At 54.6% G+C, this 16,277-nt stretch overlaps 1 protein-coding gene across 1 annotated transcript in view; it reads right to left on the minus strand.

Annotated features, from left to right (window-relative positions):
• Nucleotides 1-467: 467 nt before the first annotated feature.
• CACNA1B (calcium voltage-gated channel subunit alpha1 B) overlaps nt 468-16,277 on the minus strand; it is a 137,926-nt gene continuing 122,116 nt past the window's right edge. Inside the window, exons 38-46 of the mRNA XM_058659747.1 lie at nt 15,216-15,324; nt 8,015-8,122; nt 7,299-7,411; nt 6,495-6,619; nt 3,879-4,014; nt 3,575-3,691; nt 2,514-2,715; nt 2,175-2,419; nt 468-1,813 (exon numbers count right to left, since the gene is read on the minus strand). Of these exons, the coding sequence (XP_058515730.1) occupies nt 1,283-1,813; nt 2,175-2,419; nt 2,514-2,715; nt 3,575-3,691; nt 3,879-4,014; nt 6,495-6,619; nt 7,299-7,411; nt 8,015-8,122; nt 15,216-15,324 (1,686 nt within the window). The 3' untranslated portion in view covers nt 468-1,282. The remainder of the gene's footprint in view (nt 1,814-2,174; nt 2,420-2,513; nt 2,716-3,574; nt 3,692-3,878; nt 4,015-6,494; nt 6,620-7,298; nt 7,412-8,014; nt 8,123-15,215; nt 15,325-16,277) is intronic.

The following is a 16,277-nucleotide window of genomic DNA, read 5'->3' on the forward strand; positions in this document are numbered from 1 at the left end:
CTTCCCCGCCTCCCTGCAAAGCCCTCTCCTTGTGACGGTCAAGTCTGCCTGCTCCCTTGTTTTGTGCCAAGGGCAGGGCTGGGCTCCAGATAACCAAGTTTGGCTGCAGGAGCCAATTCCGTGTCTGCAAGCCCTCACCTTAGGTTCCCCTCTCCTCACGGCACACACAGATGGTGCCTGACGTGCCAGCTCCAGTCCCTGAGAATCGGATGGAGAGGAGATGGGAACATCTCAGGCCAGCACAGGCACCCAGGTCGCCTGGCCACCCTCCCTCCCCACTGTGGGAGGAAGGTGGGGACAGCTCCTCAGACACACCTCCCGCCCCACACACACACATCCCTGTACAAAGGTGGGGACAGCTCCCCAGACACCGCTTCCCCACCACACACACACACACACACACCTGTATGAAGGTGGGGACGGCTCCCTAGACACGGCTTCCCCACCCCACACGTCTGCAGGAAGAAGGTTGGGACAGCTGCCTAGCTTTCCACGGCGACACCCAGGGGTGCCTTCCACTGCACTGCGCTCCCACTTGTTCCCTCCCGGCCGCTGTCTTCAATGGTTTTCACAAAGCTCTCCATGAAGTCCACAAGGCCTCGCCCTGAACCATGGGGTGGGAGCCCAGCGCACCGGGGCGGGGTCAGGCACTTGGTCAAGAGCAGTGGAGGCAGGGGCCACTGGCCGCCTGGGGGACGGCACCTGTGTGGGCCCCTCCTCACAGCGCTGACAGCACAGTGAAAAGTGGACTTTCCACGCCACTCTGCGAGTGAGGGCAGCCATGCCCTCTGTCCACACCACTCCACGAGTGAGGGCAGCCATGCCCTCTTGACTTTCTTCATTTCCTGCCTTTTCTATGTGAAGTGTGGAAAACACACAAGAAAGCCAGCAGAAAGGACACTCTCCAGGTTTGGTCCCCATCAGGGTGGGACACCTGGGGAAGACCGGGTGGGCTTTCATTTGCTGTCAGAGAAGCAACAGCAGTGACAGTGGCCAGGCTCCCTCCACACACAGCCCTGGGCTCTGGGTGCCCCCACCCTCCTTACACACACACAGCACTGCACTACCCAGGGGCCTTCTCAGCATAGCCACTTCTGCAGGATTGAGTGGTGTGAGACCAGGGTGGGGGACAGCACACGAGGGGGACAGAGAGCCACATCCCTCCACAGAAGGGCTTTATTAATCCATCCGGTGTGAAGCGGAGGGAGCAGCAGCAGCAGGAGCCCCCTCCCCTGCGCGGATGAAAGAACTCGTGGCTGGCCGCAGGGGCTGGGTGGGGCAGCTAGCACCAGTGGTCCTGGTCGGGGTGGTGGTAGCTGTGCCGCGCCCGGCTGCCCGTGCCCAGCCCCAGAGTGCAGTGGTAGCCATTGGGGACCCGGCGGAGCGGGTGGGACTGGGAGGTCAGGGAGGACACGTAGGAAGTCCTGGAGGAGCGACCCGAGTTGGTGGCCACGGCCTCCTCGAAGGTGAGTGTGTCCTCGGGCACGATGTGGGCGGAGGCCTCGCTGTCCAGACGCTGGCCCAGGTAGGGGTCAGAGCCGATGCGAGAGCTGGGGGCCAGGGGCTGGCTGAGCGGGTCTCTCTGCAGCAGAGCATTGTGTTCTGAAAGGCCCCGGCTGAGGCGGCCGGGGGAGAAGGCGGGCAGACTGGTGTGAGCCGCAGCAAAGTGGACGGGCGAGGAGTTGGCGGTCTTGTAGGTGATGCTGGGGCGGGGGGTCAGGGGGGTCTGGGGAAGCTGCCTCCGCCCACCACGGCCTGGGGTGCTAGCACCAGATGTTGACATCAAGGGGCTCCCATTAACTGAACCACTGCCCTACATGAAAACGAAACAGAGCAAATCCAAGATAAAAAAGCCAAAAAGACAGTGCATGAACACTGGCGGGCGGGGCGTGCAGGAGGTGAGAAGGACGGGGGTGATGGATGAGGGGGACAAAGAGGGGAGAGGAGGAGGTGAGAGAGACGACGGGTGCTGGGGTACTAGAGGAGGTGAGAGGGGCAGGGGCAGTGGCAGTGAGCTCAGCAGGGAGTCCAGGTTTTGAGAAGCAGATGGTGAGAATGGGCACAACTGGGGAAGGAAAGTGCAAAGCAAGAGGCCGTGTCCCAGCACAGCTCCCAGGACAAGGAGACTGGGGAGAGCCCCGTGGGGATCCGACTCCAAGCCAGGCCCCTCTTACCTGTGGGTGGGGTCCTGGCTCCTGACCGGCTGTTGGTGATGTGGGGTGGCTACTAAGGGAGGGCTTGGTCTGCGGGTGCTCACGGCCCCCAAAGCGGTCACAGGAGTAGAAGCGCTGCTTCTCCGAGGAGGAGGAGGAGGGCTGCCTGCGCTCCTGGGACCGGCCCCGCTCCTGCCTGCGCTCCCGCCGGCAGCTTGAGGGCCCCTCTCCTGGACGCAGTCCCGGACCCACGGTGCTGTTGGGTACTGGCAGGGGTGAAGAAGAGTCAGCCAGGTGGAGGCCTTGGGACTCCCACCCTCCTGTGTAGCCTGGTGGGCTCTGCCCTGCCCTGGGACGCACCACCTTCGGTGTCAGCGGCAGGGCCAGGGCCCTTCTCCAGGGACCTCTGCTTCTTGTCCCTGCGGCGATGGCAGCGGTGGTGGTGGTGGTGTGGCGCCTGGCTGGGGCCGGTCCGGTCCAGGGCATTGCACAGATGGCCCCCGTGGGGGCGCTGGGCCAGGGTGGAGATGGAGCGCTTCATGGGGCTGGCATCAGACACAGGCTGTGGGTACAGGGCTGAGCTGAGGATATGGGGCAGTCACAGGAGCAAGCCATGTGCCACAGACACCCAGCTGCAGGAGATGGGCGAGCAGCAGCTGTCCCCTCCGACCGCTGTTCTTGCCAGGAACAGCAAACGAAAGGCTTGGCCAGTGAGGCCCGTGCCTGCTGTTCGCAGCTGTGGGACAGCCCCACCTGGCTTCAACCCGAGCTGGCAAGGCCCTCAAGGGGCAGCTCATCCCCTGCTGGGCCCCAACCCCAGGGGGCTCTCAGGGTGGGGCAGAGGGTGGAGGGTGGGTAGGAAAAGCAAGGACAGGCAGAGGACTGGACAAGGCCTCGTGATCCGCAGCAGGTGTGGGAGGCAAGTTGGAAGCAAGGAGCTGGCTAGCACTCCAGCTCCGGATCCAGGTAGGGACAGGGGCTCCTGGACCTTGTGGCAAAACAGGCTAGTAGCTGGGCAGTGCCCTGACCTGAGAGACACCACGCAGTGTGAGGTCAGCGCTGTGTCAGCACCAGCAAGGGGCTGAGGGAGGGGCCCCAGAGCAGGGGGGAACAGCGGTGGGGCACATGCCCTCTAAGATGCATCAACCCTGGTGGGCAGTTCAGAGCCAGGAGGCCCTGGGCTACATGTCCCCTTGTGGTATGCTGAGGGCAGGTCAGGCTCTCCCGGTGGCCTGGAGCCCCTTTACTGCCCATCCTAGGATGTCCCTAAGGGGAGATATCTGCCCTCTTGCTCTGGGGAGAAATGGGGCCTTCCGTATGCTCTTCTGGGGGGGCTGCTTTTCTCCCCATCCCAGGCCACTCCCCCTCAGTTTGCTCAAGTTCACCCCATGCTCCAGCCCACAGGTTGGGCCCAGCCAGACCTGTGTTTCTGCTGCCAGGCGGGGCATAGAGGCAGCTCGGCCCTGGCTCTCCAGCCCCGGCTGGGGCTCGGCCTCAGGGCCACTTGAGGCCATGTTCTGCATCTGTACGGCGACAGCCTGTGTGACAAACAACATAGTCAAGGTCAGGGGTGGAGTGAGAAGATGTCACACAGCCATTTCCCAGAACAGTCCCACGCACAGGACCACATCGACCTCAGCATGCTTAAAGTCTCACTCACACCAGGACAGTCTCACAGGCCCCTCCCTCATGTGTGGTCAGCACCCCTCCTCTGGTTGTGCCCACCGGTGCTTGTGATTGTCCCACAGGGATCTCGGCTGAGTGGCCACGCTCCAGGGTGGCTCCTGCCTCGCAGAGAACATCTTGGGTCCTCTGTGTGCCCCAAGAAACGGACTCCTTGATGCCACTTTCTTGGGTTTGTCTGTGGAAGAGAGGAGAAGGTTGTTCCACAGCGTAATGGCCACAGGACTCATCATCCCATCCCGGGCTAGCAAGAGCCTTCCTGGAGCCCAGGTTCTCTCCATACTGCTCCCTGCTGGGTCATAAAACACAGAGAAATGGCTGTGGATGCACACAGAGCAAGCCAGAGGCTCCTGAGCAGTTCAGGGGACACCTGGCACATTCCTCGGCCATGGACAGCCTCACACTGGCGACAAAGGAGCTGAGATTGTCCAGCAGCACCAGACCGTGTTGAGAAGAGATGAGCCTGTGGACGCCAGTGGGGCTGGCTGTCCTGCAGTAGCAAGGCTATGTGGGCTCACAAGTGGGCTGCCTCTTCTCTGGCGTCTCCTTGCTTCCAGCTCCTGGTACTTCCCTGATCTGAGGCCAGGGAGGACCTTCTTGTCTTCAAACGTCTGCTCTGTGGGGAAGGGCACCCCAGATTGCACGCGCTTCCTCCTTGCCGACCCCATCTTTGCATGTGTGCTCCTTCAAAGTTGCCCTAAGCAGCTGCTCATTCCGATGCTGCAGGAACTGTCACCCACATCTGCAGTCACGCAGGTACTAACCACACCAGACTTCAGAGTGGAGTGTGGTGCTTCCAGCAGACTTCTGAAGCCCCCATCCTTATGGGGTCCTGACAGGTGCACTGTGCAGCTAGCATGTGTGCACAGGAGTCTCAGAGGAGGACCAGAAGACCAGAGCTGGACCCCGGCAGCACCGTGATCCCTGGAATCACACATGTCAGGAGTCCACAAACATCAGACCATTCAGTCTGCAGACGTGGTCTGTTGTGATAAGGGAATGTGGATGCCCGCAGTCAGTCTAATGTCCATCCCAGCACTAAGAACAGACCCGAGCAGGGACCCTGAGCAGGGAGGAACTGAAATCCCTTTCCTTCTGGAACATGATGCAAACATCTTCTCACGAAACAGGAGGGCACGATCCGCTGCCAGGCATCCCCCTAGCCCTGGGTTCTGCCACAGGTCTCTTAAGGCCCACTTGGCCACCTGCTTTGGATGACAGGGGCTGCCAATGGGGCTGATCTAGGCCTAAGTCTTGAGCCCTCTCCTGACTCTGAACACCAAGTGAACCATAGATGACTGGAGGTCTGAGTGCCTCATGTCCTGGGAAGCTAGTGGTCAATGAGGCTGAATAGGCCAAGGCCTCATTCTTAAAGCCTCAGCCAAGGAACCCTGCAACAAACCATCACAGATTTAAGTTGTTGGTTTTGGGTGGCTTGTCACCAGGGAACAATGTCTCAGAAGGGCCTCACCAAGTTATCTGAAATGTATTTGCTTCAGAAGTCAATACCAAAAGGGAGGCCAGAGGAGAACCCTTCACAGAAAGGGGTTAGAACCATAGAGAACCAGCAGAGTGGGGACAACACATCCTAGCAAGAACAAAGCTGTGGGGAGAACCCAAGTATCTATGTAACTGTGTCACATAATACAATGTAATTAATGAAGTTAAATAATAAATAATTAAAAAAAAAAAAAAGAACAAAGCTGATGCTGTGCTGTCCAGACGGGGACATGTGAGACCCCGGCCAATGCCATGGGAATTAGCGTAACAGTTCACCCCAACCCCGAGAACACCGAGGTCCACCCTGACCATCAAGAACGCTGACGACCATGCCAGCCACTGCTGTCCACCCTGATCACTGCCACCCCCTTGCAGGCACAAACCCCATCAGCTTTCAGACAGCACAGGGCTGGTGGGGCTCCCTGTACTTTGTATGGCCACAGATGTGTCACCACCAGGCACCATGGGAGATTTTGGTTGTTCCTGAGGCCTAAAACAAGTGACAGCCTGGAAGGATAACAGCATAGAATTCCTACTCCGTCACTGCAGCCCAGATGGGCCTCACAGGACTCTGCCCCACAATACCTGGTACTCTCATGGACCCACCCACCAGATTGCACTGTACCACTGGCCTCACCAGCCCCAACCCATATACTCACATATCTTCGCCCCCCACATCACTTTCACTTGACCCCACCTGCTTATGAGGCACAGGGCCTAACCCGAACACTCACAGGGCCTCACCCCTCACCATGCTCACAGGGACCCACCCCCACACTCGCAGGGCCTTATCCCTTTTCACACACTCACAGGGCCTCACCTCTCTCCACACTCACAGGGCCCACCCCTACACTGACAGGGCCTCACTCCTTTCCACACTCACAGGGCCCCACCCCTACACTCACAGGGCCTCACTTCTCTCCACACACACAGGCCTCACCCCTACACTGAGAGGGCCTCACTTCTCTCCACACACACAGGCCTCATCCCTCTCCACACTCACAGGGCCTCACCTCTACACTCACAAGGCCTCACTTCTCTCCACACACACAGGCCTCACCTCTCCACACTCACAGGGTCTCACCCTTCACCGCATTTGCAGGGCTTCACCTCCACACTCACATGGCCCACATCAAAGGCCCCTGCCCCCACACTCACATGGCCCCACCATTGCTTAGAGAAGTAGAGCTCTTCTGGCGGAGGAAAGCCCGTGCTCCCCGCAGCACTGGCTGTTTCTGTTCCAGGGTGGCTTTCAGGGGGTGGAACAGGGACACAGGGCCCATCTGTAAGAGGACAAAAGACACTCTGAGGGAGGGAGCAGCCTGTCCCCTATGAAGCCCAGCATCACATTCTGAGCCCACAGCATAAACCAGGGGCCAGCACGGTCCCAGTCCCTCTGTTCATAGTCCCTTGACAGGAGCCCTCGCCTGAGGACACTAGGTATCCGCACCAAGCCTCAAGCCCTGTCCCTCTCCCTATACATTTAGGGGTGACAAGGGGAATGGCATTTTCAGGCCTGAGGGAGCCTTCAGACAGAATGAAGATGTTACCCAAATACAGAAGGCAATGAGGCCTGAGTCCTGGAGAGGCTGTGGGTGGTGGGGGTGATAAGGTAACCAGGGCACAAGGGAGGCCCCAAGTGCCCCCACCAGTCAGGGGCAGGACATACAGAGGCCCTAGGCCCATCAGTGTCTATCTGTGGGCCTTCCTGTGTGCAGGGAAAACAGGTTCCCAAAACATCCTTCACATCTTGTCTGCTTGCGAAATAGCCACTGCCTGCTCAGTTCCCCTTTGAGCCACCACAGGCAATCAGCCAGCACAGACCATAAAGGGTCATGAGAATTGAGTTTTGGGCACAGAGAGAAGCTGCAGGGTCCCTTAGCACCCTTCCCCAGGGGTCTCCCACCAACCCCAAACCTCTGAAGGGTGCCAGGCTCTCAGTGGCATTTTTCAACCTAATACCTGGGACAGGCTTCCAGGAGCCTGATGGATCTGGTCTCGAGTGGTTTTGTTCTGTTTGTAGAAGTCAAATATCATCAGAGCTGCATAGACCTTCCCCACGGTCATCTCATCAGCTGAGAGAAAGAGAAATGAGATGGGGAAGCCACAGAAGACCTGAAGCAGCACATGGCAAGGAAACAGCTACCCTTCCCTTACCCAGGAAGGGGACAACTGACTCTCAGGCAGAGTCTAAACCTATGGCCAGGAACCCAGAACCCCAGGACTCACGGCCAGGAGCCCAGACCCCCAGGACTCACGGCCAGGAGTCCAGACCCCCAGGACTCAGGACCAGGAGTCTTGAGCCCCACAACCTCTGTCCTCAGCTACAACAAGTTCTATTCCCCCAGTACTCTTGGCCAAGAGTCTGATTCCCCACGACTTCTCTGGCGCTGAGCTGGTGCAGCCTCACCCTGAGCTCACATCAGACTCCCCGAAGCCTCCTGCACTGGTTGATACTGCTTTCACTTCACGAGAACCCTGCCCCAGTCTCCTCCCAAGATTAAGTAGCTTGTCTTCATGCAGGAACCCTCCTGCCTTTTCTTGGGTTTTAGCAGTTCAATACAATGAGCCCTGGGCTGTCTCCCATAGCTCCTGTGCCACACCCATGCAGTCTCTGTGTTCTCCCTGTAAAGACAGGATATGTTGGAGTAGAGGGCACATCTTGCCCTCCCACTTACGCTTGTGGGGCGGCACCAGCAGGTCCAGTGTCTTCTGGGGAAGATTGGCCCACACAGAGGAAATCTCCTTCCTCAGCTCTGCGTCACACTGATGCTGCTTTGTCCCAGCTGAGCCATGAGCAATAGAGAGGAGATGAGGCAGACAAGTGTTAAAAGTGATTCTGCCGCTGGATCAGAGTTGGAGTAAGTGGGGAGAGGCCTGTTTGCGGGGCAAAGTGGAGTGGATATAGACGCTGAAGCGAACTCTCCCTGCACAGTGCCTGCCTAGAAAAGATGACTGTATCTTGTGCATGTGTACCTATACATGTATGCACATGTATGTGTGTGAACAAACATGCCCCACACACGTACCCATGAATCCACCCATATACGTCTGTGCATGTGTGTGCATGTGTGCACCTGTGTGTGTGCAGTGGGAGTTGTACATTTGCATCTGTGTGTGTGTTTGCAATGGCAGCTGTACGTTTTCACCTGTGTGTGTGTGTGTGTGTGTGTGTGCGTGCAGTGGCAGCTGTACGTGTTCACCTGTGTGCAGTGGCAGCTATATGTGTACAACTGTGTGTGCAGTGGCAGTTATATATGTACACCTGTGTGTACCCAGAAAGGGGACAATGGACCACCTGTGTGTCCACCTGTGCATGTGAGTACCTGTGTGTGCAGTGGCAGGTATATGTGTACACCTGTGTGTGCAGTGGCAGCTATATATGTACACCTGTGTGTACCCAGAAAGGGGACAATGGACCACCTGTGTGTCCATCTCTGCATGTGTGTACCTGTGTGTGTGCAGTGGCACCTGAACATGTGCACCTGTGTGTGCAGTGGCAGCTGCACGTGTTCACTTGTGTGTGTGTGCTGTGTGCATGTACACAAGGATGTATACAAGTGCGTGATGCACCTATTGGTAGCATACGCATCAGACGCTGTGTCTACATATATGTGCACAGTCTGCCTTTGTGTATGTGTCGTTTGTGTGGGTGCAATGGGAACAGAGAAGGGATGTGACAGTATTCTAATCAGTGCATCCTCAATACCAAACACGTGGGACAGTTTCAGAGGGTGGGACAGAGACAATCCAGCTTCTGGAGTGTTCAGGCTACAACACTGAAAATCTGTTAAAAAAAAGTGCAGTACGTTGGGTAGTGAAGTGTTGAGAAAAAGAGAAGCGGGGAAGGGAGATAAGAGCTATTGAGAGGGTTAGGGTGATCAGAAAGGGGGTATGGGGGAGACCCTGAAGACAGGCATCAGGCAGAGAGGCAATCAGGCAGGTGCTCTTCAGGAGAAGCCACTGCCATAAAAATCATCTTGAAGGAAAGTTATTTAAGTTTTTGAGAGGCATGGAGACAGAGACCCCATTTGCTGGTTCACTCCCCAAATGCCCACCAGAATCAGGGCTAGGCTGAGCTGAGCCAGAAGCTGAAAACTAAATCAGGGCTCTCATGTGAGTGGAAGACCCCAGCTACTTGCACCGCCTGTTACATCAGGAGGGTGGAACTGTAAGCGGAGCCAGAACTCCAGCAGAGGCACTCTGGCGTGGCGCACGGGCATCCCAGCCAGCATCAAACACTGGCCCTGACACTTAACTGGTGTTTTCACATTAGGGTTACATCTGATACTATTTGGTGAGTTCTGATGTACATACTGGCAGCTGTGTCATCCCCAATCCCTCCATGGCCCTGCAGACTGGTGCTCAGGGCGCTGAGCTCGCTTCTTCCAGAACATCCCACGAGTGGCAGCATGTGTTGGTCAGCTTTTGTGTCACTTCCATCAGTCTGCCTAGTGTGTGTGAGCATCCTCTACATTATTGTATTCATCAGTTTTTTCTTTTAATTGCTGATTTGTATGTTTTATAAAGACCGATTTAGCTATTTGAAAGGCAAAGTTATACAGATATGGAGAGATAAGAAGAGACAGACAGAGATCTTCCATCTACCGGGTACTCTCCAAACGGCTGCAATGGCCAGGGCTGGGCCAGGCCAAGCCTAGGAGCCAGGAACTCATTTGACCTGCTATGTGGGTAGCGGGTGTCCAGGCACTGTGGCCATCTTCTGCTGCTGCCCCAGGCACATGAACAGGGAGCTGATGGAGGTGGAGTAGCTGGAATTTGAATCAGTGCCCATATGGGATGTCAGCATTGCAACCGGCAGCCTAACTTGCTGTGCCACGCTGATGGCCCTGCTGACCTCTGTGTGACTGAATGGACCCACTGCAGCTTATCCACGAGCAGCTGATGGAAGCGACCCTTCAGCTGGGGCAATCACAAGTGTAGCCAGAAGCATTTGTACTGTTTTATTACGTGGATGAGTTTTCCCAAGCCATTCACAAATGGGGAGGTGGGCTGTATAATTAATTGCCAGTTGCTGTTTTACACAAGGATGTACTACTTTTGTATTCCCAGCAGGAATACATAAGAATTCTGGTTGCCTTGTCTTCTCATCAGCAATTAATACTGGGATTTTAAAACTTACTTCAGCTGTTACAATGATGTGTAGCATCATCTCACTATCGGTTAATCTGACAGGCAGAGAGACACAAGAGAGCCCACCCACTGGTTCTCCCTGCAAATGTCCACAACAAAGAGGCCTGGGTTGGTCTCAAGATGGGAGCAGGGATTCAATTTAGGTCTCCTGTGTGAGAGATGGGGATGCAACACCTGCTGCCTCTGAGAGTACACAGCTGCCACAAGCTGGGCTGACGGCCATGAGGGAGCCCACGTAGGGTGCACGCGCTTTACCTCAGGTAAGCTGGGCTGACGGCCATGAGGGAGCCCACGTAGGGTGCATGCATTTTACCCCACACTGAACACCAGGTGCTGGGATTTTAATTTGGATTTCTGTTATTATTTTGTAAAACAGATTTATATATTTGAAGGAGGGACAAGAGAAAGGAATTGATAGAAAGATAAAAGATCCCATATCCAATAATTCACTCCCCAGATGGCCCCATCTGCCTGCCTAAGTGGAGGACAGGAGCCTGGAATGTGGGTCTCCCACATGTGTGAAGGGGCCCCAGCTCTTGGGCCACCTTCCACTGCTTTCCCAGCTGCATTAGCAGGGAGCAAGATTGCAAGGGGAGTAGCTGGGACTTGAACCCACACTCATGGCGAATGTGCTACACCACCATGCCAGACTGTCCCCGTGATCACTGACAGTGAGCATCTCGATTTGCATTTCATACAGCCACTCGGATGACACGCGGTTCCAACAGGCTGTTCTAATTACGCAGTTGAGAGTTTCACTCAGTTAAGTGCTTCTGAAGAGCTACGGGATGGGGTGCAGCAGCTGCTGGCTAGCACTGACCTGTCAGGTTATAGGACTTTGCTGCCCCTCCTGCCTCCTCTCTGTTCCAGTCAACTGAATGCACAAAACCAGCTCAGAGGCTCCTTGTGTGCGCCCTGCCCCTCCTGCAGCATTGAAGTTGATTGACAGCATGGAAAAGGTTCCCCAGGTTGCACGCACCTCACTCCTCCTGCCTCCTATTATGCTAGGTAAGGTTGGTTAACTACAAGGAAACTTTGCTCTGTATGGCTCCCCATCTGATTGGAGGATTTGGTGGCTACACATGGCTTTGCACAGTGGTTCCTGGAGTTCATGGCAGCTATATCCAAGCTTGAGCAATAAGCACTCCTAACATTCTACAACGTGGCCAATGTGATCTCTCACACACCACAACAGCAAATGTTTTAATTCTGATAAAATTCAATTTATCCATTTTTTTTCCTTCATGGTTCACTTTTTGTTTCAAAACATCATTTCATAACCCAAAGTTAGCCATTTTCCTCGCAGGGTCATATAATCTTATATGTTATAGTTGTGCTATAATCCATCTCAAGCTGATTTTTTGTAGGAGGTGAAAAGTGCATGCTATGGGTTGAACCTGTTCCTTACAAGCCATATGTCCACATGTAGTCACACTCGAAATTAGCGGTCTACACCAAGTTTGGAGATACACAGGGTGAGACCCACTGCAATGCAGAAGATAACATGAGAACACACATTCTCTGTCCCTCCACTTCTCGTGACTCAGAAACAGTGAGCACAATTGTCTGTAGAATCCAAGAGGCCACAGAGAAGACCCACACAGTCAGCTCCTTGACCCTGGGGGCTCCCAAGATCAGGACTCAGACATCTCTGCTGTGAAGGCCACACAGTCTACATGCCTCTGCAGAACAGGTGGACATAGATGTGCAAGTTGGGAACTTCTGTGTCTCATTTGTTGTGGCTGTCAGGTCGTGTGCAGACATGGCACAATGTGAAGGTAGGAGTCACTGTGTGTTCTTGGACATGGCCGTCTGTCGTGTGCAGACACAGCACAATGAAAATGTGTCAGTCAGTCACTGTGTGTTCCTGGACATGGCCATCTGTCAGGTATAGACACGGCACAATTGGAAGGTGTCAGTCAGTCACTGTGTGTTCTTGGACACGGCCATCTGTCGTGTGCAGACACAGCACAATGAAAAGGTGTCAGTCAGTCACTGTGTGTTCCTGGACATGGCCATCTGTCAGGTGTTGACACGGCACAATTGAAAGGTGTCACTGTACGTCTTGGTGTCTAAATGTTTCCAGCTCTGTTCATTACAGATGAATATCTTTTTCTGGCAATGTTCCTGAGAATCTGTTTACTGGCTCAGTGTGAGCGTCTGACTTCCAGAGACTGTCTTCTGCCCTCCTGTGTCCACCCTCTGGCCAACGCCTTGCTGGATACCACTGGAGAGGAAATGCAGGGTGACCTTGACACTCATTCTTTACATTCTCTTGCTTTTCTACATAAATCTATCATTGTTTTGTAAATTTATACCTAAAAATTTCTTGTGATTTTGATTAGAAAAATATCAGCTCTAATGATCAATATGGAAGAAATGCCATTTTCACAACAGTCTTCCAATCTGTTAACATGACGTAGTGCTGCCCTTGCTTAGCCTTGTTGAATTCTTGCTACAAATATTGAAAATGCAAAGCACATACATTTTGCATTTAAATAATATTATGTATTTTTTAGTGTTATTCAAAAGCACTTTATGTTTTTGGTGCTGTTTTAATCAAATACTTTTTTCAACTTCAATTGTTGAGTGACTGTGTGTCTACAGACTTTGTATCCAGTAACACATGGTGCTGGATGTTTTCACACAGATAACCACCTTGGCTGAGAACAGCAGCCTTCTGTCTGTCCTCAGCTGAGAACATGGAGTTCTGAGAATGGAGGACTTTCTATCTGTCCTTGGCTGAGAAGCGGGGGGGGGGGGGGGGTGGCAGGTCTTCTGTCTGTTCTTGGCTGAGAACAGGGGGTCTTCTGAGAATGGGGGGGCTTCTGTCTGTCCTCTCCAGTTAGCACTTTTCTTGCCCAGGACCTCCAGTCTGATAATGAACGAGATGCTGCTGACCCCATGCCTACCTTAAGGGAAGGGTCAGTTCTCTACTCACTGTGGCATGAGCTGTAGGCTCTTCATGTGTATCTGAGATCCAGCACAATCAAGGCCATTTTCTGTAATCCAACTTTAAGTTGAAATTTTAAAAAACCATGAATGTATGTTAGTTTCTGTCTAAATCTTTTTCTGTGTCTACTGAAACCAATGCAAGGATTTCCTTCTCTGCTATAGCAAATGATACCGCTTGGTTTTTTATTCTGCACCCAGTGTGCCTGCTTGTGAGGAATCCCCATTCGGGTTTATCTATGTTTTCATTTCAACATGCTGCTGAACTCATCCTGATGGAATTCTGTGCAGATCTTTGATCTGTGCTCATGAAGGCTTGTCTGTAGCTTTCTTCATACTTCCATCCGGTTTTGGTCTCCGAACAACCGGGTTGGGGTTCATTCCTCACTCTGCTCCCAGTCTGTGCAGGATCACTCTGTTGCATGGTCAACAGATGTTATGAGTGAAGCTACCTGAGCCTGGGAGTCTCTGTTGGAAGGTTTTTCACTATGAATTTACCTAACACATGAAGCATCACCTGGGTTATCTGTTCTTGAAAGAACTTGGTTTGTGGTTTCCTTGGGAACTTATCCATTTCATTTACAACGTTGACTTGGTCACATGAAGTTGTTCCTGACAGTCCCTTGTTAGCTCCTGGTGTCAGCAGGGGCCATAGTGATGGCCCTCCGGTGCCCTCACCATCTGACCCTGGACTTGCTCACTCTGGCACTGGAAGACCTGGGCTTGGCTTACAGAGGTGGGTAGGGACAGTGACCACACCCTGGATGCCTGTCAAAGGCAGAACCAAGAAGACCTAAGAGATCAGGCATCAATCAGTCATGGGAGAGGCAAACAAGGGGACACACAGATGGCTCCAGAGGGGCTGGCACCAGAAGCCGGAGTACCGGCACATCCACTGCGCAAGATGGGGAAGGCAGCGAAAGTCTGTGCTGGGTCTAGATCAATACACATGTGGAACAGGTCAGATGACCAAGGGGCGAGTATGGACCCACTGGTGCAAAACAGCAGGTCCAAGGTCAGGGAGAGAAGAGGGGAAAACAAGGGGTCTCAAAAAGGCAACAGAAACAGAAAAGGCTGAGGACTGAGAAATGACTTAGGATCCCCAGTGTGGAGGCCAAGAGCAGCTTCAGTGAGGGCCAGAGCCAGGCTGGCATTGGGAAGCAGGGGTTAGCACAGACCTTTTTCTTAAGGGGCTGGTTGCTGTGGAGGAAGAAGGGCAGGGAACTGATGGAAGAGGAAGGAAAGAACTTTGTAAACATGGGAGACCTGAGTTCACACATCCCTACGGATCAGCTGACAGAGACAGAGCGAACTCAGCCAGGCAGGAGACAGCATGTGTGTGCCAGGGCAGATGATGAGAAAGGAACCTGGCTCTGCCACAGCTGGGGATTCTGGGGGGCCCTCCCAGGGCTCTACTCCCCGTGGAAGCAGCAAGTGAAGGCTTGTCCCCACTTGGGTGCAGATTGGACACGACCTGGTGGTGCTGGGCTCACTGCAGTTGGAAACAGTGGGCAGGTTGGACCCACAGCAAAACCAAGCCAGGCTACTCTGCCATCCACCCCCACTAGCCGGCCTGGAATAGCACTGTGCCTTAGCTTTCTTATCTGAAGTCATCCCTGCTGCGCCATGTGTAGGTAATTACTGGGGACATAGTGGGGCCCAGGCGAAGGGTGCTCCCCACAGCTGTCTTCAGACTCTCTCCAGAAATGGCCTGCCACCCCAACAGTGGCCTTGGCACACACACCCCACTCCCACCCCTGCAGCCTTTCTCACCTGGTGCCAGCTTGATCTCCAGTGCTGTCCGGATGAGGGCCATCAGCGTGGATGTGAAGTGCACCGTCATGTCCTCACTGGATATGGGCATGTTCATGCGGACCAGGCGCTGGGGACAGGTGTGAGGGAAGTCAGGGCCAGTTCCTGGGGCTGCTCTCCACCCCCAATGGAGACAGGCATGAGGGAGGTCAGGGCCAGTTCCTAAGGCTGCTCTCCACCCCAGGACTGCACAGTGCATGAGGTCCCGGGAGGGGGACCCAGCAAGGCTGGTGGACGAGTTTTGCCAGCATTCACATTACCCCAACCCCTACCTCGTCTAGGCAGAGGGCTCTCCAGGCTGCACAAAGGCATGGATCGGGCAAGGACTGTGATTTGGGATCAGGCCAGCGGTGCTGATCCCTCTAAGTGGACAAGCCATCCGCAGCCATATAACCTTCTGTTCACTGCCCATGGCTGGGCTCAGGTTCCCTGGGGCAGCCCACAGATGGGGGAGACCTGGGCCACGCTACCCACCCTGCTTCTTCCTGTGAAGTCTGAACTCTGCACAAAAGACAGTGGCCTGGCGAGTGGCTTCTGGGTCCCATGCCTGTTAGAGGGCAGACCCAGCAAGGCTTGAGTTTCTCATTACCCAGACAGGGGCCAAGAAGAGATGCTCAACTTGAAGGCAGTGAGGCAGGCCTCAGAGAGGGAGCGAGCGAGCATTCCTTCCAATCTGCACACAGACCTCAGGCCCAGCCATCAGCTATGTCTGCTGGTGAAGCACCGCTGCAGGTGCCTGGCCCAAGAGCCAGCAGGAGCAGCCGCTCTGCTCCTGGCTCCCCCTCAGGTGGATGCCCTTCCTTCCATGTTCTCTGGGCACAGACAGCAGCTGCCTGGCACCTCATGCCTTGAAGAAGACAGAACCTCAGGGATGCCTGAAATGGCTTCAGCACTGTGACCCAGATGGGCGCTGGAGCCAGGAGCTGCACTCAAGCCTTGGCCCCTTCTCTGGGGAGGCCTCCACGGCCTGATAGCCCTCAGCCTGATAGTGAGACTAAGGGGCACTAAGGGACACATTGTCCC

The sequence above is a fragment of the Ochotona princeps genome, unplaced genomic scaffold, assembly GCF_030435755.1.
Source record: "Ochotona princeps isolate mOchPri1 unplaced genomic scaffold, mOchPri1.hap1 HAP1_SCAFFOLD_138, whole genome shotgun sequence".
In the NCBI taxonomy this organism is placed as follows: Eukaryota; Metazoa; Chordata; class Mammalia; order Lagomorpha; family Ochotonidae; genus Ochotona; species Ochotona princeps.